This window comes from Mobula birostris, chromosome 7 (assembly GCF_030028105.1).
Source record: "Mobula birostris isolate sMobBir1 chromosome 7, sMobBir1.hap1, whole genome shotgun sequence".
In the NCBI taxonomy this organism is placed as follows: Eukaryota; Metazoa; Chordata; class Chondrichthyes; order Myliobatiformes; family Myliobatidae; genus Mobula; species Mobula birostris.
The window spans coordinates 149,076,152-149,102,961 of NC_092376.1; the positions used below are offsets into that span (position 1 = coordinate 149,076,152).

Below are 26,810 nucleotides of genomic sequence, written 5' to 3' on the forward strand. Positions count from 1 at the left end.
CCCTTGAGAAAAGTCTCTGCTGTTCACTCAGTCTATGCCTCTCATCTCATACACCTCTATCAAGTCACCTCTCATCCTTCTTTGCTCCAAGGAGAAATGCCCTAGTCCACTCAGCCCATCCTTATAAGGCTTCCTCTCCAATCCAGACAACATCCTGGTAAATCTCCTTTTCACCCTCTTTAAAGCTTCCACACCCTTCGTATAATGAGGTAACAAGAGCTGAGCACAATATTGCAAGTGTAGTCTAACTAGAGTTTTATAGAGCTGCAACAATACCTCACAGCTCTTGGTCTCAATCCCCCAACTAATGAAGGCCAACACACAATGCATCTTCTTGACCACCCTATTAAATTGTGTGACAACTTTGAGGGATCAATGGGCATGTACCTCAGGATCTCTCTGTTTCTCAACTCTTCTGAGAATCCTGGAATTAACTCTGTATGCTGCCCTCAACTTCAGCCTTCCAACATGTATCACTTCACATTTTTCCAGACTGAACTCCATTTGCCACTTTTCAGGCCAGCTCAGTACCTTATCAATGCCCTGTCATAAGCTATGACAACTTTCTACACTATCCACACCACCAAACTTCGTGACATCTGCACCCATACTAACCCACCTCTGCACTTCCTCATTCAAGTAATTTATAAACCTTTGTAGCATCTTCCCATATTAAATCTAACTATACCTAATGCTTTCTTTTAAAAAACATCTGGTTAAATATTTGATCAGAATAGCCTAGTAATAACAAATGCAATGAATAGTTGACAATTATTTATTGGAACACCATGATTATATATTGTTCTGAGAACAAAACTGCCACATGGGAAGTAAATTTGGTCCGGGTCACAAAATACAGACTCGAGGGTGGAAAAATTGTCCTGGAAGTTCCCTGAGAGTCTTCATAAATTCTTGCTCAGAGGTTTGTGGAATTTTGAAAATGGAACCCATTATTGATTCTCAATTACTTATTTTGATTAATTATATAGTTTTGTTTGATTTCTTTTAAGCATCAGAAATATATTACTGTAAGTAGGTCCTTCACATCCTAAGGATTAGTTGTGGCTGTTTGGGTATTTTTCTCATTCCATACTTTTTCAAATGTTATTGTAAGTTTGGGTCAATACTCCTTCCATGAACAGTTCCTTTTTGTGTTATTGAATTACATAATAATAGCAATAAGCAATAGAAATTAAACTTCAGACATTTTTGGTATCCCGGGGGGTGATGTATTGGTCATTGGTCGTGACCTTTTCATCCAATTCCTGTCATTAAATAATCAACACAAATTCACACATGTTGATGACCTCATCATATCTGGGTACGGGCAAATAAAACTTGTGTTAGAGTGGGTGTGCTTTGAATTGCCCTGTCCAATATCCAGATAAGTGGGCACAAACATATCAAAAGAACTGAATTTTACTTTAATGTGTCTTTAATCCACAAAAAGGAACACTTATGTCTAGGTTTTAGCCATATATTGAGACACAATGCTGATCAAGTTATTTTTGTGCATTAATTAAAGGGACAACAGCAAAGTTTCACAGTTAAGGGATTGGAATATGCTCACTTCCAGCAGAATTCCCATCCAGCAAGACACTGGACTGGGCATTTTGAAACACTTCCAACCCCTCTCTGGCATCATCAGAAAAATAGGCAACAATGAACTTAACCAATACTTTCCTGCTAATGTACAGATATACAATCAAAGCATATTTTCGCATACTGTATTTAGCATACTATGTTTTGTTCAGCTTGCCAGACAATAGTAATCTTGTGCCATGTTATCTGAAAATCTTCCAGATTAAGAAAGACTTGTTTAACATAATGGTTTATAATTTACTTAATCATTTTTAAAGTTCCTGCAATCACTGTCAAGGCCAGAGTCCACTACCTATTTCTCAATTTGCCCTATCACATTGGTGGGATTGAGTCACATACAGGACAGTGCTGATAAAAATGGCAGATTTCCGCCCAGGGAGGTATTAAAGCAACAAAAGGTTTTTACATCAATGGTAGTATTGTAGTCCTCTCCATGAATGACTAATATTTGCAGATTCTAGTTTATTAACTGTATTCGCATTCACAACTGCCATGATGAGATTTAAACTCTGATCTCTGGAGTACTAGGCCAGCAGATACCCACTGAATACCCCATATCTCTACACCTTAACTTACTGTCATGTATGCCTTATAAATGAAAATCCTTACTTTTTAAAATTAACATGTACATTTATAATTGCAGCAAAGGATATACATTATTTGATATAAAGTTATGATTTCAGAAATTGTTGTAGTATTCTTAGGATTTCAAGAACGTGGTATCATTATTACTGACCAGTTTTAACATTAATCTCTGATCTCTGCCATTATCTTCTTTCATATAATGGCTACATATTTAGAGAGAGGAATTCTGACCCCTGAAAATGCATTCATGTGCTATGCTGGGCATTCAATTTATCCAGACTTATTGCTTGGTTCGTGCAGAGCATTTTCTAAAATAAAGATTTTCCAATGCTCACAGACAAATGCAATCCTATTTATATGAAGTTAAAGCCTGATGTAACAATGCTAAATAACTTCCTATAAGGTACTGAAGCAGCATTGACCTGCTGTAGGTATTCTGCAAGCCTCCTCAAGTTATTCCTAAGCTGGCCAGATGGGTAGTTGAGTGTAGTTTCACTTTAGCATTTCTCCTTGCTCTACCTGTTATTGATTCATATTCCATATGTACACCTTCCACAATAGCTGCATAAAATTAACTTTCATCATCAAAGACCCCCACCATCCAGCCCATGTCCTCTTCTCACTATTACCATCAGGCAGAAGGTACAGAAGCCTTGGGTCACACCACCCAGTTCAGCAACAGTTATTACCCTACAACCGCCAGGATCCTGAATGGGCGTAGATAACTTCATACACCACGACTCAAAACCGGTTCTGCAACCTACAGAGTAATGCACTCAAAATGCTGGAGGAACTCAGCAGGTCACGGTGCATCTATGCAAAGGAATAAACAGTCAAAACTTTGAGCTGAGAACCTTCATCAGTCCTGCCTAGCCTGCTGAGTTCCTCCAGCATTTTGTGTATGTTACTCCGGATTTCCAGCATCTGCAGAACCTCTTATGTTTATCACTCATTTTCATGGACTCTTTGCAACTCATGTTCTCAGTGTTGTTTCTATTTCTATGGTTTCCCTTTTGCACATTGTCATTTGTCAGTCTGTGTTTAGGCATAGTTTTTCCATAAAATTCTATTCTATTTCTTATTTCCTGTAAATGCCTGCAAGAAAATGAACCTCAGGGTAATATGGTAATACCTGTATACACATTCTGTTAATAAATATACTTTGAACTTTCAGCTGTGTGTGCTGGAGAGAGCATCAATGGAATGTGTCTTCATCCAGTCAGGAATAGTTGTGAGCAAGAGAATAGTAAACAATGCTGTGTGATTTCAAAATTATAGAGAAATAATGCCATAAAAAGTAGTTATTTTGAAACAGCAATACAAAAAAAAATGTAATGCTGAAAGCCTCACTTTAAAAATAAAATTCTAGGCCCACTGTGCTGCCCAGACATTCTGCTTGTAATCCCTCCTTAACCACAATTGTATTTGTTGAATATGCGTGCCCAGTGAAATCAACGGGCTCGAGCAGCTAGTCGACCTCAGACATTGCATCCTCACTCTCTTCCAATGAAGGTCCTCAAAGGTTATAACAGGGTTTTGCCATTGTTTTCAAATGCATCAGTTAGTCAGAGACAGCAAAAAAAAACAAAGTAAATTTAAATAATTCAAACAATAAATGTCATTTTTAACAAAAAATCTAAAAATAACAATATGCGAATGTAATCAAAATACATTAGAATAATAAGTAATTAAATATATTGATGTATTTTAAATAAGATAAAATAAGTAAGCCACTTATCTTCCGTTAGCTATCTCTGTAGGGTCACCACCCCATTTAGATGAATGGGTAGCTGTTTCTACAAGAACCCTTCCTGGTACAAAACCATCGATCGTATCTGAATTACATCAGTGAGTCAGTGAGTCCACTGATGAAGCAGACAGCCAGCTATGCGAGCATTGGTCCTTCTCAGCAAGTCTCAGACCTCTACTTTCAGTCAGAGGTTCAAGGCTTCCTGAGACACGTGTGACTGATGCCTACAAGTGTCATTTGAAATAAAACTTGAATTGCTTCTTTTCCATTTGGCTGCCAGGAGGCCCACAGTAGAGCTCAGTGCTGACTCGTCCTGAGGCTTGGCTAGCCCTATGCTACACCTTGCAACAGACATGCAGCTAAAACAGTGACAACTAATCAGGAGCTGGATATTTACCCAGCTTCTTTCCAAGGCATAGTATATTAGTGCTTCCACATAATACACTACTTCCCACTATCTCATAAAAGTCTAGCATCTACAAAGAATCAAATAGCAATGTTTGTACTTCTTACAATCCAAAATTGTTACTTTTTTCATACATATTTTGTGTAAATATAATGCAGATAATATAATTAACATAATAAATTGAATGAACTGAACTCAAAAGCATGAGAGAAATAATTGGCCAGGTAGTGACATAGTGGTGCCTTAAGGTTGCTATAGCAGGGGTGGGGTAGGTGCGTAGTGGGGATAAGTTCCCACTGCCTATTGTAAATGTTCCCAGCGGTGTGCATCTCACAGAGGCTCTGACACTCAAGTCCAGCTCCTGGCATTCATATATGGCTTAGCTAGTTAGCCCTGCAGGACTGTTCCTATTGACAGGAGAAGGGGCCGTAAAACCAGTTGCTTCAAGCAGATGGGGTTCATCAGCCTTAGCTGGCAGCTCAGCTAGGAGAAGGAAAACTCTCATCTCAAACCTCCACCGCCTTATGACAATGCCCGCTCATGGGAAAGGCTTTGGGAGTAAACCCTAAGCTGCAGTCCCTAAGGCAACCCTATTCTACATTGAGTTCATTGCTGACTGGCAACTCTGGTGACAATCCGTGTCGGTCTCTGCCGTTCCTTTGGATTCATCAGCTGCCTGGAGAAGGGGAGCCTGCTGCACGGGTAACAGCTTGCTCGCCATATTGTACTGCCCTGGCAGCTCGATTGCAACATTCATGGTGGACTCCGACCAACGGAAGCCTTGGGGTGACATAGTTATAAAATCAGTACTGGCTTGTTAACTGGCCTTAATGTGAATTTAGTAACTTTTATGAGCCCATTCCCTTGAAAATATCATTGGTATGTTCTTTTAAACAAATGTATCTAACAACTTTTAAGCTTGTTTTTGTTCTCTCTGGTGCACTGTATTTAAGCTAATCTTCTAATGTTAATGACTGCTTTCATTATTACTGACATTCAATCCTTGGAAGCTTTTCTATAATCTAATCTAATAAAAATCATGCTGTGAAGTTGACTTGTAAATTTGTGTCGGTTATAAAATAAAAAGTCCAATTATCAAAAATGCATTGAATGTTTTCTGTTAATCACAGAATGCATCAAACTACAGGTAAGAGCTCAGATTGACTCATAAATCTATGCAGCAGGATGTTGGAGATTTTTTTACCAGTCTGTTGTAGCGAGTGCAGTCTTCTTTGCTGCTTTATATTGTTGGGAGGGGCGGGGGCAGCATCAGTGCTGGTGATGCAAAAGGACTAAATAAGCTCATCAAAAAGGCTGGATCTGTCCTTGGCTACAACCGGGACTCTTTTGAGTTAGTGGTGGAGAGGAGGTCACTAAACAAACTGTTATCCATTATGGACAATCTGACACATCCTCTCCATGACTTACTGGATAAGCAGCAGAGCACCCTTTCCAACAGACCCATTCAGCTCCGCTGTCGTAAGGATCGTTACAGAAAATCTTTCCTACGGAATGCAATAAGCAGATATAACAGTTCATCTCTGTGCGACAGGAGAACACACATCATAGTACAAAGGTCTCTGTTTTATTATTTCGTACGTTATTACTGCACATTGGTACATTATTGTGTATATTATTATTTTGTACGTTATTATTAGTTAAGTCCACACACTGCTAAGTGTGTTTTTAAATGTTGTCCCTGTAATGAAAGAACTTCCCACTCGGGATCAATAAAGTACTTATTATTATTACTGGCCACGTACCCACACGTGGTTAAGGCATTCGACTAGCGACCTGAAGATCGTGAGTTCGAGCCCCAGCCGAGGTAGCATGTTGTGTCCTTGAGCAAGGCACTTAACCACACAGTGCTCTGCGACGACACTGTTGCCAAGCTGTATCGGCTCTTGCCCTTCCCTTGGACAATATCGGTGTCGTGGAGAGGGGAGACTTGCAGCATGGGCAACTGCCAGTCTTCCATACAACCTTCCCCAGGCCTGCGCCCTGGAGAGTGAAGACTTTCCAGGCACAGATCCATGGTCTCGCAAGACTAACGGATGCCTTAAAACATAAAATATGGGAAAATAAACAGGCCTTGCCTTTTTAGAGTTGTGCCTGAACACTACCATTTCAACCACATTAGATTTCATGAAAAGTTTTGTCTTATTTCATTACAATTAGAGAAATAAATTCCTCAATATACTGTATTTAACCTCCATCTGCATGATTTTATGTAGAGATCCTGGTCACCTTCTGTATATCTCTATGCACTTCAATCAAAACCACTCACTTCAATCACATCATATCCACTTGCTACATGTTTATTTATGCATTTTGGGGAAGCAGATGGCTTAATCACAACTTGAGTACAATTATAAATATTGTGGTTTAATCCAGATGTCTTTTCAAAAAATATTGCAGCACTTCCATTGATTAACCAACATGAACAGAATTAATGACAACATGATTGTTAACGTCAGTAAAACTTTAGAAACAATGATTTGTGCATTAAAAGTATTCATAAACTTTTATTAGTTACTATTTACATTCTAAACTTCCCCAAAATGCCAGCTCTTTATTCCTTCCCATAGATGCTGACTGACCTGTTGAGTTCCTCCAAACATTTGTGTGTTGCTTTACTTCTGCTGTGTTATGCCAAACCTTGCCATCTTCTTTCATCCCCAAATTTCAATTAATATTAGGCCTTACAGCATTTTCCTTACCAAAATAGAAAATAGTTATCTCTTCCAACAATTGAAAACTCTGAAATTAAGATATTTTACATATTTCCAAGTTAACCACATTATTACCTGTATCAGCGACTGTGATGACAATGCTGCAAGACTATTTCTTCCTAAACTCTTGGACAGATCTAACTGATATTTGAACTTATTGTCATCAATTCTAAACTCAGCTGCTGACTATTAGCCATGCGCATCGCAAGCGGTCTCCAGTGTCTACCCACGAAGCATAATGTGAAGCTCAAGGTGTCTTAAAAGGTGAGATTCAGGTGCAACTGACTGACCTCTCCTTCACTGGTGTCAGAGTTAGCCCTGTAGTGGAAAAGTGACTCACAAAAAGAGAGAACTTGGATACACTTTGAATTTGGCTTCAAATCTGGGAGGACTGGCCAGTGAATGGTGATGCGTGAATGAGGTTAATGCCCTTGGGGGAAAGGTAAGGGTAAGTCAGCTCATTATTTGTCTCACTTTAGTTGACCTTTTAAAAATTAGTGTGCCATTTTAATTCTTTGTTTAAAAATGTTTAAATTTTAATACATATTTATTGCATTTGAATTACTAAAATTCTGTTTCAATTCTTTTATTTAAAGACCTTTAGAAATGTGTCAGAAAGACTTAGGCAGCCTGTGAACAGAGTGGGCAGTCCAGAGGCAGGGCCTTGAAGGGCACTGCCTGTGCATTCAAATTACAGTCAACCTATTATCCATTTCTTAGCGTTCTATGGTTTTATTTAAAATTCACCAGTGGCTTTCTTTCATGAATATAATGCTGCTGCAACTCATCTGAAGGAACATGGAATCTTAGACAGGAGAACAAGTTTACTTCATACATTGATATATTGTTGACACATGTATTGATGTACAGTGAAAAACTTTGATTTGCACGCTATCCATGCCGATTGTTTCATCACGTCAGTACAACGAGGGAAAAGCTATGACAGAATTGAGGGTCATAGTTACAGAGGAGGTGCAGTACAAGCTGGCAAAGTGCAAGGCCATGACAAGGTAGACTGTGAGGTCAAGAATACATCTTAACATATAAGAGATCTGTTCAGCAATTAGATAATTGCAGGATATAAGCTGTCCATGAGTCTGGTAGTATGTGCTTTCAGGATTTTGTATCTTCTGCCGATGTGAAGTGGAAGACAGAATGTCTGGGGTGGGTGGGATCTTTGATTATGCTGGCTGCTCTACGGAGACAGTGGGAAGTGTAGATGGAGTTCATTGAGCAAAGGCTGTTTTTTGTGATGGGCTGAGCTGAGTCCACAGCTCTCTGTAAATTCGGGGAGAGCAGTTGTCTTACCCAGCCATGGTGCATCTGGTTAGGACGCACTCTAAAAATTCTCTCAAACCCAGTTAAAAATCTAGGGTCTTAGAATAACTTTCCTGTAATGTTGTCAAGGCTTGGGACCTGAACAAGCAGGGCATTACAAATTTACTGAAGTTGGTCAATTTCTTCAATCACCCTAGTCTTTGTAGATGCCAACATTGTACCAAAACAATGAAGCAACATGAACTTGCAGACTTAGGGGAGAATCTCAATTATAGCTTTCGGGTGCCAGAATGATCAGTACCATTTGTTTTTTAATATAAATATTCTTAGCCAGAAGTGTGTCTGTGAGAATTAATCATTCAATTAACCTGTTCTTGCATATCTTGACCTAAAATGATGATATGGAAACATGGGAATCATGGCATCTCTTTTCGTTTAGAACTATGTTTTCTGTAAAGTTACTGAGTTCTAATAAAGAACACTTAGTGACTTATTTTCTTAGGTTGTTAATGTCCTATGTTGAGAATGTCTATTTAAGCAATTGTGTTGTTATTTATATTGACTCTTCCCCAAGTTTTAAAAATTAACAAGCTGGATTAGTTCCAAGAAGCAATAACATTATGTTCTTCAGGTCCCATAGCAACCCACTCTCTCACACTCTATCTCCCTGTCTGCCCCTCCCCCACTCTCTGTCCCTCCCCCCCCGCTCTCTGTCCCTCCCCCTAGTTCTCTGACCCTCCCCCCAGTTCTCTGTCCCTCCTCCTAGTTCTCTGACCCTCCCCCCAGTTCTCTGTCCCTCCCCCTTACTCTCTGACTTCATTCCATACATTATCAATTTCGTGTTAAGTTTATATTAACATAAATTTATAGTATAAGAACCCAATAACCAGTTGTTTATCAATTAAACATCCCTAAAAGTATTTTTCAAGAGCGACATCAAAAGTCAGAATTCTACTGAGGTGCTCCTGCCATCCTATACAAAGGTAGAAGGATTGAATAAATGTTGATAGCATGTTCATCGTAGATCAGGCTGTGCAAATAATCTTGGCCCTTTGAAAGCAGCCAACATCATCCCAGCCTGAACATGTGAAAAAAATACACAACATATGTTTTCAACACACTCAATTATATTAACTTTGGGGCAAGTGGAGACAAAATATTTCACCTACCCCTCTGCTCATGCCATACCAGTTTTGAGGAATACTTCCAAACATGTGAAAAAATGCACACCAGATATAAGATATGCTAATTTGCATGATTCTTTTACCAGCCTGTCTTTTAGCAAGTTATTCTGAGATACAGTACTTAGGAACAAGCTTTTACCTGGACAGTGAGAGCTTTGATAATATCACTGAACAATAGAACAATAGTTCTGTCACCAAGTATGAGCACTGGGTACACAACATCCAGTACAACATGTTCATCTTCAATTAAACACTCCAAATGTAGAATGTAAAGAATCTGTGGAAAGAACAAATCTACTCATGAATGAGGATGACAAGTAGAAACAGATTATGCATGGAAGAACGGCAACTTCCTTTCTCTCCTAGTTTGGATGTTAAACTGTCATCAGCTGACTTCAGTAGGATAATGGTCATTGTCAAAGTACAGTTGCAAAGTTTAAGATAAACTGTAATAATATGCAGGAATAAACACATGAGCAAAAATGTGAAAACAAAAAATATTTTAATCCCTAGATTGATACCGAAAGTTACATTACAAACTATTGTTATACTGAAAATATATAAATCTGTTTAACAGATCTCAAAAGGTTTGGTTCTTAGCTTGCTAAAACTAAAAAACATTAAGTAATTATTCCTAATTATAGGAATAATGACTTATTGCGTAAGATCATTTATTGTAGATAATGATTCTAAGAAATGAAAAATGACTAATACTGGCAAGGAACACATTTGAAACTGGCTGCATACTACTTTGTCAGTGCCACAAGCAGAAGATGTCAAGGGTATTTGTTTTTATAAAACCCATGTGTATTTCACTGAAAATAATTGAATATCCTTCCCCTACATCTCTTCAGTATCTATTACCTTGGAGTCTAAGAAATGCTGAACCATTTGGCAGTGTCTTTTTTCCAAATCTGATAGAAGAAACCATTGCAAAGTTTCTAACTACTGGGTCATGTTTCATTGAAAAACATTCACTAAGGGCTGGTCTGATTGTACACTGTGTTCCATGCATGGAATATGTGGTTGAGAGTCATGCATAGTATGTTATTACCCCAGGATATTACTTTTAAAAGTTAATTATCAGATCCTACTTTCTTATCTCTGCTGACAAGAGAAAGCAAGTGGTGTTATATTTAAATCATTGTGCAACTCTCACAGCACTGAGATCATTTGTACTCTCAAGAAAGTGAAAGATAGAATTAGACTCTAAAAGTAAACAGGAACTGGAAATATGTTTTCAAAGTCAATTTTCAAAGAAAGCATATTGCCACTTCATGAATTCATCATCCTTTATTGAGATACAGAATGGACCTGTTGTCTTGGTGATATTAAATAAAGTTATGCTACTTAATTTCTTATACCTGCCATTGACCTGCATCCCTCAATACCAATTATTAATAAGAATCCTTTAGTCTCAGAATTAAGGTTACACCAGATCCAATGCAGTCATCCTTCCAGACAAAAGTTTCCAAGTACAATGGCCACTTTAAAAAGATTCTGATTATATACTTTACAATATAATACCCAATCCCCGACACACAAATCAGCTGAAGTAGTTCCTGTCTGTTCTGCCAGTTTCTTTTAATTGCCTGCAAACTTCAATCAATTCTACTGTCCAACTCCCAGTGAATATGTCCCTCAATTGTGTAGTGTCTTCTTGTAACTAACATCTTGGACTTCAAGGGTCACTCTGATAAATCTAAACTCTGCAGCTCAATTCCATTTTATCCTTTCTAATGTGTTCACAGTTCTCTTAGTATGATCTAACCATTGCTTTATACCTGTAGTTACATCAGTTTATACTCTAGTCCTTTAGATAAAGAGTCTAGTATTCCATCAGCTTTTGTGATTTTTATACATATTTTTCATGATATTTCAATAGAACCCGAAATCGCTATGAAAATTCATTTTTACTAACTTTTCACTGTTGTTTGCTGTGTCTTTGATCACATTTGCCCACAGTGAGATCCACTTGCCACAATTTTGACCATTTTTTGCCATGTTATGCTTGCATTTTCACTAATAATGAAAGCTGTTTATGGGTGAATGGAAAACTTAAAATGCTACAATGAAATTCAGTGAACCATAGACTCCCCAAAAATATTCTTGCTGGAGACCTATCAGGTTCTACTAACAAGAGTACCTGCCCATTATCCCAATTCACTATATCTGAGCGCTCAATCTCTACACTTGCATTTAATTCCATCAGCTGAAAGAAATGGGCATTGGTTTAACTCCATGAAACCTGAAACTGTCACACATCTGAGGCAAATGTAACTTGCATACTATTTACCATGAAAACAGATTAAGTAGCCAAAATGGTTGCAACATAGGCAGTTACTAAATACCTCGGATTTGAATAGATTCCCCACTATGAGGGTAAAAATATCTGTTACAGATAACTATAGCATATGAATTTCCTATGAGGATCATAACAGTTTCCCTGGAATGTGCGGGGATAATATAATACAAGGTCTCCTTTTTCACTTGCACTTTCCCTGTTTCATAGATTTATTGATATGACTCCAAGCTAATCAATCATGTAAACGTTCAAACTGTGTAAGTGACACTCCAAAATGAATGTAAATGAAATTTTTACGCACTATACAACAGCAAGTTATATGTATTGTATATATTAGTTTCAAAACCTTGAAGACTAGGCGCACGACGGGAGGGCTGTCAATCAACATCTCAATGGGGCCGCAGAGGATTTTCCAGAGAAATAACCAAAATTTTCGATAAAGCGGCAGGTTTTAAGAAGTTTAAAGATGGAGAGAGAGAGAATGGGTGGGGGGGGAGTGGAGGTTGGGGGGCGGTAATTCAGAGTTTAGAGACTAACCAGCTGAATACACAAAGGTGTCAACGGGTTAAGTGGAGACCAGTCTCCAGGTTGCTAGTGAAGATGTCATTTGCAGTTGGTACCGAGTAACATCCAAACGGTGGTGCGTGGAGCGGAATTACTCTGAAGTACTGCCAAAGTCTTCCCGTCTATCAAATGCACGCCCCTTGAAAACTTATACAAAAATAACTGGTAAAGTTCTTTAAAAATGTTGATTCTAAGACAGCGATTGAAGCATCTCCGAAGGTTGGCTTCGTGCTTTCCGATATTGCACTGTCCCAGGTGAACCGACTCGAGAGCAGCGCAAAAATGCATATCGCGCGCCCGTGCAGATACCGCGCATAAAATGTAACTTTCACTTGATGGCTGGATTTAATCCTCATTGTAATAGTAATGCTGCGTCAATTTACTGAGCCGAAACTATTGTTACATAACGATTCAATGGGGAATAAGAAGCCCTTCATCGGGATTTCGTTCAGTAAAGTGAGCATCAAATTTCCCCAACAGTCAGGTAGGTGGCAATGCCTTCGCTCCCGCCGCCTAATACCCTTGTAACGATAGCTAACAGTTATAATTAAAGTGCAGTAAATGGGAGCCGCGAGCTTACAGCCCTGTTTATCGCGATCGCCGCAAGATTTGAAAATAACAGGAAAACAATCTCTCCGCAACTCTGACAAGAAAATTACGACATAATTTACTCATTTGCTTATTTCGCTGTTTGAGACCCAATTTAGGGATTTAGACTAATTTGACTCCCCACTTTTCCAAGCCGAAGGGTCAAATATCATCGTAAACCTATCGGATTGCAAAACGTCAATTGTGTTATTCTGGGTATAGCCTAACAAACATGCTAACTATTAATTAAACAGCTTTGATGTCTTATTAAAAAGAAGCAAACACATATCTATTCTCCTTTTCAACCCAGATTATCCGTAAAATTCGCCCTCGGTAGTATCTCTCCGCCCTTTTCTCCGGCAGACTACCGCCGCGCCCTGTAGGTTAGAAGTTGGCATTCACTATCAACCGGTCAGCAGTCAGAAAGGCATCAACTTTATTTTTGTAAGGCGTGTTAGTGAATTAGTGAATTCGAGATAATTAGATCCATCTTTCACAACGTAAATCAGAGGAAACGACAATGCAACAGAAAAATACCCGAGGAAGCTACATTTTCTAACTAGGTAGACAAATTAAATGATCACCACCGCCCCCCCCCCCAGACTCTTAAGGCTTTGTTAATATTTTCCAATATGATCTGAACGGCCGATTATAATGTGATGCAAGAATATTGCTACCTCAAATTCACACGTATCTTTATTCCAACGTAATCCCCATTTCTGTACAACTTTCACAGCTAAATAAATACTTCCAGCATTTAGAAACTTTAAATACAAAAACCTAGAAAAAGAAATATGTTTATTTCCTTGAAGTTCATTGCTAAGATTGCCCAGCATAGAAAACGAGCGCTACTATTGATGTCTTTTAAGAGGCAATTTCTTTGATATTATTTAAGTACTTACATTAGAAAACTACCAAGAGGTTACAGAACATTTTGTAAGTTCGGCACGGGCTAGAAGGGCCGAGATGGCCCGTTTCCGTGCTGTAAATGTTATATGGTTATATGGTTAAAACGCAATTTTAGTAGAGTTCACTGTTTTGCATTTAATATTTCTACAAATGTTTCAAACAAGCTTTCCACTTCAATAGAGAAAACCTGTCACCTTGTGCCTTGAAACTTGTATGATTTAGATGCTAAACTTTGTACGCGATTGTCCTTCCAAATTCAAACCCCATATATTTTTAATAATGCAATTGTGTTTTCTTGATCTACATTGCTTTATGTAACGAGTTTAAATTTTCATGCTTTTTAGCAACCCACTGCAGTTCTTCACCTCCAACCTAAAGCCCCGGTTTTCAAGAAATTTTATTTAATTTTTTTAAAAGTCCTGCCGCTTGCTTGCAGCGTGGGAGAGTGGGACGTGCACAGTAAGGTTTCGGAGCACAGTCACGTGACCACAGGCAGGCACCTGGAATCAACAGCTATAGATTAAAAACCATCTGGGTCTGAAGCTCTTTTATGACATACCAAAATATATCTAAAAGTCAGAACCCTAAATTGATAAAAAAAAGTGCAATAACGAGAAAGCAACTATTATTTTTCAACTCTATTTAGCTCAACATAACGATTCACTGTGCTTGTTTATAACTTTCATTAGCTGAGATACTTTTGCATAAAATTTAATTACTTTGAAACAACTTTACATGTCCAATCAGACTCCCTAGAGCATACATAAATAATAGTAATGAAACATACATGGTAGGACACGGAGACAAGAAGATCCAAGATTCTGATGATCTCAGCTAGGATGATGCTGTATCATGATCTTGGTGTCCTGGAACGGGGAAGCCGGCGTACCCAATGTCCTGTCTTCCAGTGTAAGTTAAGAGTAAGTTTGGTTTATGACTCGGTGGTATGTATCAATCATTTTCTTTTCATTTACGTGTTTGTTCCCAATATATAGGTAACAATATAGGTATTCAGAAATCACATTTATAAACCTGAGTAGATCATTGTGAGGAATCTCAGGCAGTTACTCAGAACTGTAAATGTAATTCCTTTACGCAGTTTGAACGAGGAATGTTTTGCTACCGAGGAGCTGGGACAAAATCATTGTATCTTTGAAGGGAAAGTTGCATCAGTGTCTGTTGCAAATCATAGCAAACTACGGGAAGAAATCAGTTTAGATTCAATCAGCTATGCAGACAAATAGCTTCGCCTATACACTAAACAGTATAGTTTTATAAGCATTATTTATTGATCTCTGACCGAGCGTTAATTAAATCATTAGTTAAATCTTTATTACTGTTTAAGCTCACTTTTGCTGAGATACTGGAACAACGTTTTTGGCTTTGAGGCTGGACCTTAGCATAAGCTGATACCATGTAGATACGAAGTGGAAAATTTGTGGGAAGGGAGTAAACCCATTTCAAATATGTTTCACTTCCTTGATGATATACTGAATGTAACGATCCTTTTAATGGCCAAGTGTTCAATACGTCCTGTTTCCTGAAAAACTAAACTCTCAGGCATTTAAAGATAAATGCAACAGTTGGATTATTGATAATCATACAGCACGTTATTTTGCATTTTCTTCATTATATGAAGTATTAAATACTGTAGTTTATGAAGAATAATGTAATTATACATTAAGGAGAAGGAACAAAGCTAAGTTAAGGAGACATTATCAAAATTGGATTCATTATAAGTTTTTGAACAATATTGATTTACTTCCCAAATCTAAGTTTCTCTCGAGTGGTGAAAGAATTTCTTGGTCATTTATAGGCTGTTGTACATAAAGAATGGCTCATTGTCTTTTAATGCTGCAAAGAATTTGATCTAATGAAATTTAAACAGCACAATTCATATCCTTGTGATAACTAATGGCACAAGATTATGTATAATTTTGTAATAACTGTAAGGAACTGTAAGGACAATATACATGGGAAAAATAATATTGCAGCTCAGAATAGTATGGGAAAAGATGATTAAAGGAGGTTCAGGGATTATGGTTATTTGCAAGACTATAAATAGAATTTGACAAGGAACCACATCAAGCAAAATTACTATAGTTCAACAAAACCTTGGTCAAAAATATGGGTTCAAGAGGAATCTTCAAGGAGGAAAGAAAAATAAGTAAAGTACTTCTGAGTTTAGAGTTTTGGGAACTGGACGTGTAGCCATTGATGGTGTGATGATTAAATTCGGATTGAACAAGATGTTACACATTGTTAATGCTATAACTTGTTTTAAATAATTGTCCTTATTGTATGTAAATACAAAAAATGTATGAAGAGCCTTTCATATTCATAATAGTAAGATCATTTTTAAACTCTCATACCATTGTAAACATGAAGACGTCAGTTCTGGTGCTTTATTATCTTTCTCATTGATGAATTAAGTTCTTTCTAAACAGTTTTAATCTTGTCTCTGCTTAATTTGCCATAGTTTTCATTTTGTTAAATACCGTCTGTGTATCAGTTTTATTCATATGATTTCCATGGGTTACTGATAGAATAAAATATCATCTGGCAGTATTGAGGTTATTAGTGATGATATTTCTATGCAAACCCTTAAATATTTCATGCTACAGAATATAAATTTGCAAAACATAAAATATATTCACTTTTCTCTACTATCAACTTTTTTGTTATTTTATGTACATTGGATAAATGAACTTAAAATGGTTATGAATATCTGCTTGTATTGTATCAAAAAAGATTATAGAAGGGAGAAAATTATGGTATAGTAATTTTGTTAAATTGTACAAGTGGACTGTTAAATGTATATCATGGTTAGTGAATGTAACTTTAAAAGTGATTGATTACAGTATCAAAATCCTACCCTTCTGTCTATTTTTTTTTCTAAAGAACTCTATCAGTTATTCATGGTGTTATGTTAATAGCCCTTTCTTACATCAATTTGTCTTAAGTACAATTTATGTAATCCCTATGGGTCAAGTGTTGTGACATTTGCAAAAATCCATTAACTAATACATTAACTGATGTTTGTCATGTCCTTCATGCCAATTTATTGAAGAAAGAATTGTTATAGATTTGTGAAAGATTTTGCAACTGGTATGATTTACTTGAAAAATTACAGCTCCAACTGATATGCAAATGAAAACCAATTTGAATATTTAGCAATAAATTTCTAAATCATTTACATTATAGTGTATTTTATTAAGCTCAATAACTCTTATCTATGACATAAAGTAAATGCTGGACTCTGTATAAAGTCAATTAATTTCACGTCAAATTTAATGCCTCATTAATATTATAATTGGTGTGATTTTAAAAATAACAATGTCCAATTTAGGTTTTGAAGTAATAGAGTCACTATATGCCGTGACTACAATTTGTTGACTGTCATGCAATCACTACCATAGGTTCAAGTGTTGTTCAGAATTAACTTTTGAAAATCATTATTTAATCTGAAAGCCCTGACCATTCTGATTCCATTTTACATTTGTGTCTTCACTGTCAATCAATTATTCTCATTCTGTGCCATGCCAGATAAGGGTACAAGACGATCCATCTAGCTAGACTAATTTTCCCTATGTGTTTTGATATTTGTTAGATTTGCTTGTACAATTTACAGCACTCTTGTGTAACCTTCTTCTTGAGTTATATTTCGACTGCCAATAAAAATTCATTTGAGGATTGTACACAGAACACTTTCATTGTTGATCCCAGCAGAAGGCTGATAGAATTCCAATTTCTTATGCAGATCTCTTCCTTTGCAGGGCACATTTCCATTTCCTCACGAAAGTTTCTATTTGATTCTGAACTTACCCAAAGCTAATTTTTTCTGTAGTTAATAATAAAATTATTTCCAGCTGCAAAAATCGACGTGCACTTTACCTGTAAATAGAACCTCAAGTGATAGTACTTCACAGATACGGTATCAAATAGAATTTAAGGCCAAAACACATTGAGAGTTTTAGTGCAGTTGAATTGTTCAAAGAGATCAGGTAATGCTGAAAGGATGATTTTTTTTAAAAATCAGTGTTTGTGTATTTGACCGCGGAAAAACACAGCAGCTCGTGTTACAGCAACTACATTCAAGATAAATCAAGATGGCAGAATTTGAAGAATGCAGATAGTTCAGAATAGGTGTTAATGAGAGGCAAGCCCATGAAGTGATTCTTAACTATGAGGATGGAGTATAAAAACAAGGACATGTTTAATTAGACGTCGCTGGAAGTCAGCAAATACTTGGGTGATGGATATTCAGGATGGTTCATGTTATGGTACAAGAAGCAAAATTTATAATTATCTGACAGCCACCTTCTTTACTCAACCTACATTAAAATATAACTGCTCAGGAACAAAGAACTTGTGTGTATCAACTTTCATTGTCTGCAGATTCTTCGAATTATTTTATAAATGATGGAGTACAAAAAAAAGTAAATTGTTGGCCAATTTTACCTCAGAAGTTGTTTGTGAAGAGATAAAATTTGCTCTAGAAATCATGAGAAATTCCCTAATATTTTTAAAAAGAAGTTTGGGACATTTTGTACTCAAATGGGAAGACATAAAATCTTTGGTTCAACATCTCATCTCAAAGGTATTATCTCTAGCAAACCATTGCCTATTTTGAATTACTTATTTGAATTCTAGAGTGAGGTTTAACACAGAGTTGAGAATGCCACAGTTGAAACATGATACAAGCATACCTGAGAAGCATTTGTTCCCAAACACATACTTGTTCAAATTTTAAATTTGTATTCAGCATTAATATATCAACAGAAATATTGTTATGTACACTGTGATGTACTTATGAAAGTACATCACAGCCTATGAACAACTTTAGAAGTTTCATCGTTCTTCTACTGAACTTTCATAAAGGCATTGGAAGTCTAGTGTGCACCCAGATTAAATCACAAAATATTCTCTGAACCAATTGTCCAGCAATTGAATCTGACTTATTAGTGTTACTAATTCTGCCACAAATCTGTTCCATCTGTATAATATAAACCTTAAAAATACAGTAATGCTGCAGAGCTCTGAAAGGGCAATGAACCCATCTACCCTGCCTCATCATTGTTTTTGTTCTTTTGTTTTGCTCTCTTTTTGCTCTGCATATATACATATAGTTGTAATTTATAGTTTTTTTATTATTATGTATTGCTGCTGTAAATAATCAAATTTCACAGCAAATGCCAGTGATATTAAACCTGATTCTGATTCTGATTCTCAATATTGTGTAATTTTAGAAGCCAGTTACGAAGGTTGCTCAGTGATTCATGCTCTTGGATTCAACTTAATGACATCCTAACTGTAATTATTCAGAAAAGAACCATGGTAATATAAAGTCTTGCAAAACTAAATTTAATACAGTGGTATTAATAATCAAAACTCCAGAATTAAATGTACTTCTGATGGGGTTATATTTATGAAACTTGAATTGGCCTGCTCTTTGAAGAAACACTCACTGAATCCAAACTATGATTCCAAAAATCCAACTCCATGACAGATCCTCATTAGTTTGTTCCTGAGTTACTCAGAAATTGGTATTCCAAGCATTGGCAGTGATATTGATCATGTACAGCCAGGTAGCTAAGTGAAATAAAGTGTCTACCCACTCAATCAAACTGTCAATTCAGAAAAATCTTTAGAAACGCTGAGCACATGAAAATTAAATATTCAATTTAAAATTGTGTTGGAAATGCCCAGTAAGTTATTTGCACTGGGATTAGTGATTAGTTGGTCAGTCAGATATTATTTATGGCAACCACGAATTGTTCTGACAGGTTCCCTTTAACATAGCACTGCAGCGATAGAATTTGTGAACGGAATGGAAACAAACATAGATTTCAGCGCTGTTGCAAAACAAAACACGAAACTTAAATAGTCCCAAGGCTACAAATGGCTCACCTCACTCAATAGATATAGAAAAACGCAATGTTTTTGATTGCAATGTAATACGAAGTTCAAATTACTTGACGGACCGTTCTCCTGCTTTGTTCGTGCGGTTCCAAGTGCCATTTGAACCATTTATAAGATACGTTCAGGTATCAGATATTAATTTCAGGATTCCAATTAGTTTCCCATACTTTGCTTGACTTCTCCTAAATCCCTGTTCACTGGGTTCTCTCTCAAAGGAATTAACTTGAACTACCCAAAATACTTTTAAGCAGTGAGAAACCATCCTTTCTCACTGGAATAAATTGTACCCGTATAGCTGCCTATTTAAATCGCGTTGATCCGGTACAGTGCACTGTAGCTAAACCACTTTTTGTCATACAAGATGCAATAATTTAGCTATTTCTAAGTAAAATAAAAGCCTACAATGGATGTACTTTGAATATATTTCTTTTACAGGTACGGGGGGGGGGGGATTGATAATAAATACAGTATGTCTTGCCTGGCTTTTCTATGTGCCTATATTACACATGAGGTCCCGCAGTCTGTGGGAATATAAATCATATTTTCACACGTATGAAGTCATAAGTATATTCAGCTGCAGAGCATGATTACTTTTTGGTTAATTCCTCTGTCTCGGTAACTAGAACTTAGTCCACACCGCCAACTCCCTTTCGCGGCAGATGCTACTGTGTGTCCCGTCCTTGTCCAGTCTCACCCTGCAAATACTCCTTGATTTACTCTGTGGCCGCGCACTGAGATTTGTCCTAGATGTCTGAGTTCATTAGCGGTCATAAAGGAGAAATCAATCGAATTTAACAATACAAAGATTGCAAGATTGAATAATTCTATTGAACTGTACATAGTTGTTTCGTTATATTAAGCCAGAAATCGGTTACTGAAAGAAAAGCAGAGTGAATTATTACATTTCAGCGATCTTGATGAATTGTTTCAGAAGGGCAGCATAGGAGATGCTGTATAATGACGGTGAGCGATGAAGTCTACTAAATGCTTAAAATAATCCCCGCCCAATTCCTATCAGGTCTATGTTGATTTTGGTTTTGCAAACAGATTAGGTGATCATTGACTGCCCAAATCCAGGATTATTCCTAATTGGATTTCTAGTGTGATTATTGTATTATTATTCACGGTACATTAATTTTGAGCAGAGAATATAATTGCAGAAATACAGAGATAATAGATGTCATGCTCTTGAGTATATATCACATCGTTTCTAAAATTGACTTGCAATTAATGGCAACCCAACGTCCTACTGAGTTTCAAAATCGAATTATTAATCACTGCTTTACAATCGGATTTTACTTAACGGGTCCTGTTGAGTTGAATCTTGTGCTTCGGCGAAGCCTAAAATTTTGTTTCTCCGGATTAGCTCAGTGCTGGTCTGATGTTTTGTGGGTGGTGACTCATCGGCAAAAGCAAGGAGGAATCTTCTGGCAGTGGGAGGAGTTCTATAACAGCTCCACCACTTTATCCAGGCGAGTCATTGCTGCTCTCGGCAGTTTACAAATCCAGCTGCTGCCTCTCCAACTATCCAGCAAGCTTGAAATGTTAGGCTGGAACACCCAGCCTGACTGTTAGAAAGAGCATCATGTTTCAGTGAAGGAACCATATATATTTCTTAGAACTGAACTTTCGGGCCTTATCCTGGCGGATTTAAATGATCAATGAATTGAATCAAGCTTAAAGAACGGTGAACTATTTTTAAAGGTGCGATGAATGTGGAGCGTCTCGCTGAAAGCGGAAGACCACAAGCGAATTGTGACATGGCTGCTTCCAGTTTCTCGTTGCTGAGGGCGGCGGAAAGCAGAGAACGACTGGAAAACACGGCGAGCGACTCCTCTGACACCGAGGCTGCAGGTAATGGATGAATCGAGTTGCTTCTGCTGATACAATAAGTGCTCCGAAGGGAGGAACTAACCTATGAGCTATTTCTGGTATCAACTTTTCCGAATAATGTCTGTTGATAACTAGTGCACGAGTAAATGTAAAAGTAAAACTCACATTGAACTGAAGCTGCTTTCCCCTGCCTCGTATTCTTCATTGCATAATGAAGCAAGATAAAGGCATCATCGAAGGATAAAGGCTGTCATTATTAAACCCCAAATTGTTCTCTTAAATGTTAATATTTAACTCAAGTTGTTGGTAGACTGAGGGAATAAAAAACGTTTACGTGATTCCCATCAGACTACCTTACCGGCCAGGCAGCGTCTATAGAAAGAGATTCAAATCTCTTACTATCTCTTCTTTCAGTTAGTCCTGACGAAGGGTCTCGGCCCGAAACGTCGACTCTACCTCTTCCTATAGATGCTGCCTGTCCTGCTGCGTTCCACCAGCATTTTGTGTGTGTGTGTGTGTGTGTGTGTGTGTGTGTGTGTGTGTGTGTGTGTGTGTGTGTGTGTGTGTGTGTTGCTTGAATTTCCAGCATCTGCAGATTTCCTCGAGACTGCCTTTCCGGCCTGTTTATGAATGGATTCTTGATCAAGGTATTGGCCAGTAGCAATTGTATGACAAATTGACACGGTTTTGTGCTATAAGCACTCAGCATACAAATTGATGTTAACTATTTATAAACTAGCGTTAACTTTACGTGACATGTTTTCCCCTCGACTATAATGCACGCCTGTCGCAAGCGTAAAATCAATATTAATAATATTGGCATTTAGTCAATGAAAAACAATACTGTTCACTCATTGCTATTACCCGCCTGGCGCATGTGTCATTCTTCTACTCCTGGTGCGATTTGTTTACCATAATAAATTGTTCTTAAAAATGCAATATTGAACGATTTTGTCCTTATTATGAGTAAAGACATGTTGCCTGTTGGTTTAGTGTGCTGTGAAAAAGTTACATACTCTGATCGTGTTTAACAGATAAAGATAAATTGATGCAAAACAAATCGGAAGATTGTAGTACCGATGACCCATCGAAGAAGAAAAGGCAGCGGCGTCAAAGAACGCATTTCACCAGTCAGCAACTGCAGGAGCTGGAAGCGACCTTCCAACGGAACCGCTATCCCGACATGTCAATGAGGGAGGAAATCGCCGTCTGGACGAACCTTACCGAGGCCAGGGTCAGAGTGAGTACTCTTAATTTCTTCATCAGTCCTATTTATGTCTATTTTTAAAACTACCGAATAAACTGCATGTACTACAGATTCACTTCCATGACTGACGCTACACTTCACTGTAAACATCTCACACGTTTACTTGTCATCCCGCATTTATAGTGCAGTTAAACGGTCATGATATGTGAAACTACGAACTTTAGAACTGGCGAAATTCGTGCTTGATGAAATTGATGTCACTAAGATATAAGGAAGACTAATTGAGTATTCAGACCTCTTGGGAATGAAGATCGATGAGCACCAACATTATAATCCACGTAGAATAATTACACCCTGCACCTCTCCTTTTAAATAACCCGTGTGTTTGCCGCTGGAACTCTGTTGACTGGTAACCAGACAAGTTGTAATATGTCGCAGAAGATTGCCAAGTCAGCTGTACAGATGGAAGAACTGGCTGTCAGAGAATGTGTGTGTATTCCTACCGAGCTCACGGCGGTTACAGCGATCGCCAGGGAAACAACCCCGTGTGTTGCAAGCGAGTAATGAGTACCTTTTGCATTTCACGGTGTTTTCACGTGCAAGACTGACAATAACCTTCATTGTCTGGCATTTTACAGACTGTGAAATTAGACACTAGTGCTTTGTAAATTTTGCCAACCTTGCAATTACGAAACTTTATAGAATTCCCTAAAACAAATATTTACCAGTGAATCTGAATGTCGAATTATATTAATTTTACAAGAACTGTATAACTGCCGTAGTTTTAAAATGCCATGCCTGATTATGCAGTAATTGAATTCTTTTGCATAAAAGCAACTTTCCAGAACGATGAGAAACGATAGTACTAAACAATATTACAAGAATAGTATAATTGCTGTAGTTTTAAAAATCGTTCCTAATTGCGCAATTGAACCATTTTCTTTATTTATACAGCTTATTAGAAGAACCATGGGAAACACTAGTACTGATCAATAGATATTCATGACAATGACTGCCTTGCCCACCTTTCATGCATACTGAGAAATTATGACCATAATTGAATATCGGGTGGGTGATCCTAACAACTACGTTTCCTCCTAGCAAGCAATCATTAATAAAATTCATGATTTTTTCTTTGGAGAATATTGATTCTCGACCAACTTTGCCATTTCTTCCCGGAAATAAAACGCGTCCAATCAACTTGCCGATGGATTTGAACAATTGTTGCTGGAAGGGAGTTATTAACGATAAACATTTTCAATGTCTTTTTCAGAGAAATCACGGTATTTTTGCAGTATATTCCAGGCAGATTTCACAGCAGGACATTGGGCTGTTCCTGAAACGGCCGAATTCATTGCCGCGTTACTTCTTTCCCTCACTCTCCCCACCCCCGTCATTCCCAGCGCGCCCACACTTCGGTGAAATTCTGAATTGATCATTTTGAATCTTCTCACATTGAATACTCACTATAAACTGATAAAGATAAAATATCTTTTAAAAGAAAGCCTTCAGGATTGACGGAAAAGTGACACGAGCTGATGGCTTCGATTTTTTTCGTCGCATGGACAGTTGAACTGCGTAAAATTAAACTGCAATTATTCGACCTACTTACACCTGAAATTTTGAGATTGATTAATTTCTCATGGATAATTATTTTACGTGCATATGTAGTATGTGTGACGGTCTGTTCTGAATCCTGAAGCATTGAACGTCAAAGGGGAGCAGTATGATGTTCAATTTTTTTTCTTAACGAGCCAACTCGTTGTTTCTGCCAACACACATCAAAGTTGCTGGTGAACGCAGCAGGCCAAGCAGCATCTGTAGGAAGAGGTGCAGTCGACGTTTCAGGCCGAGACCCTTCGTCCTTCGTGACTGCACCTCTTCCTACAGATGCTGCTTGGCCTGCTGCGTTCACCAGCAACTTTGATGTGTGTTACTTGAATTTCCAGCATCTGCAGAATTCCTGTTGTTTTCGTTGTTTCTGCCATTTAGATTGTTTAAATAGAAGAAGCAGTTTCCCGCTTCTTGTCTGCGTGAAGCATGTATGAATGCAAACATACTCGTACTATTTGTTTTTAATCTTACCACTGTCTTCCATTACAGGTTTGGTTCAAGAACCGCAGAGCAAAGTGGAGAAAAAGGGAACGGAACCAGCAGGTGGATTTGTGCAAAAATGGATTTATGCCACAGTTCAACGGCCTGATGCAGCCCTACGACGATATGTACACCAGTTATAGCTATAACAACTGGGCGGCGAAGAGCTTGGCTCCGGGCCCGTTGTCCTCCAAAAGCTTCCCCTTTCTCAGTTCCATGAACCCATTGTCTTCTCAGTCTATGTTCTCTGCTCCAAGCACGATCTCCTCCATGACAATGCAATCTACAATGGTGCATTCGGCTGTACCAGGGATGCCCGGCTCCAGCCTTAGTAACATTAATAATCTCAACAGTTCCTCTCTCAATTCGGCCATGTCCTCGGCTGCCTGCCCTTACGCGCCACCGACTCCTCCTTACGTTTACCGGGACACTTGTAACCCAGGCCTTGCTAGTCTCAGACTGAAACCGAAACAGCACAGCGGCTTCGGATACAGCAGCTTGCAAAATCCAGGGTCAAGTCTTAATGCATGCCAATATGCAGTTGATAGGCCCGTGTAACACGCAAAATAACTGGATATTTGATGTAGACTCACGGCAGATGAAACAAAAGGCTTCAGTAAAATGTTATTTCAATCTCTTGATGGCGCACGCCGGTTGCCAGTTGCCGCTCTCTTGGATTTCAATCATCATTCTGTTCAATTCCCAGCGAAAGAAAAATATTTAATTGCAAGATATTGAGGAGTTTCTAAATCAATTGGGTACTGCAACCTGGTATCCGTGAAAGATTTTTTAAGCTTGAGTTTACTATTAATATTGAACATTTGAAAGTGGATTTGTGTATATATAGAAATTGATTCTATTATTGTTACATGTTGCAATACGTTGATAAATATAATTTTTAAAAATGTTTAAACAAAAATTTGCATGTTTATTGCTGTAATGCAGATGAAGGAATGTTTTAAATTACGTCCATTCCTAACTCCACAGCAAAGTACACCTACCTCTAGTCTGGGATTATTTCACCCCAAAAGAAAGTAGCTCCATTTTTAAGCATGCCATAAAAATGACTGTGCTTTGCATAGATTTGCTTCATCTGAATAGATTTTTAAACAACAGAACCCAAACGGAGAGTATAAATATTATCTACATAAGTTTTTAAAACTGAACTATGTTTGCTAATTCTCCACTTTTGGTCAATATCAGAAACAGCGACCGATTTATCTTCCATCCGGCATGTCGGAAGCAGGGTTGTACAGTGTAGATTGCCATAATAAAATCTGAAAATATACAACAGGAAATTATCTGGATTAATTGATTTCTCTTCACCCCCATCCCTTAGAAACAATGTTGAAGGTGCAGTTAATCATAATCGTGGCTGCACTCCACTTGGCTCTGGTTCAGTACGGCCGCCTTTGATGGCATCACAGTATCACGCTGTTTCTACTCTAACTGTGGTGAACAGTTTGCTCTAGTATGATTAAATTCCATTTATGTATTTCACAGACAGATGTAACTTTCTACCGCATTTTACCAGCAGAAAGCTTTGAAATATTTATTTCACCTCACGCCTTGGAAAGTGATATTAATTTGCAAATGTGTAAAGATATAGCCGTGACTGAGTAATAGCGAGTCCAATCTCAAAAATATGCAATGCTTTGAAAAGTCCACTAGTCCTTTAACAACAGTCAAAACTCCTCCCTCCCCCAGCCCAAATCAAAAAATAGCCTGAGAAAAATAATGGGAATTACAACAACTTACTTTATTAGCATGTAAATTAGAATTGTAGTGAGGTGGATGAAATGTACCCAAGTTCCTTGGGGTTTTATGGTTGAAAATGGTGCTGAATTATTA

At 37.7% G+C, this 26,810-nt stretch overlaps 1 protein-coding gene across 1 annotated transcript in view; it reads left to right on the forward strand.

The window, feature by feature from the left end:
- Positions 1–25,578, forward strand: part of pitx1 (paired-like homeodomain 1) — a 42,726-nt gene extending 17,148 nt beyond the window's left edge. The window contains exons 2-4 of the mRNA XM_072264483.1: positions 21,530–21,679; positions 22,693–22,898; positions 24,969–25,578. Coding sequence (XP_072120584.1) covers positions 21,535–21,679; positions 22,693–22,898; positions 24,969–25,517 — 900 coding nt within the window. The 5' untranslated portion in view covers positions 21,530–21,534 and the 3' untranslated portion in view covers positions 25,518–25,578. The remainder of the gene's footprint in view (positions 1–21,529; positions 21,680–22,692; positions 22,899–24,968) is intronic.
- Positions 25,579–26,810: the final 1,232 nt, after the last annotated feature.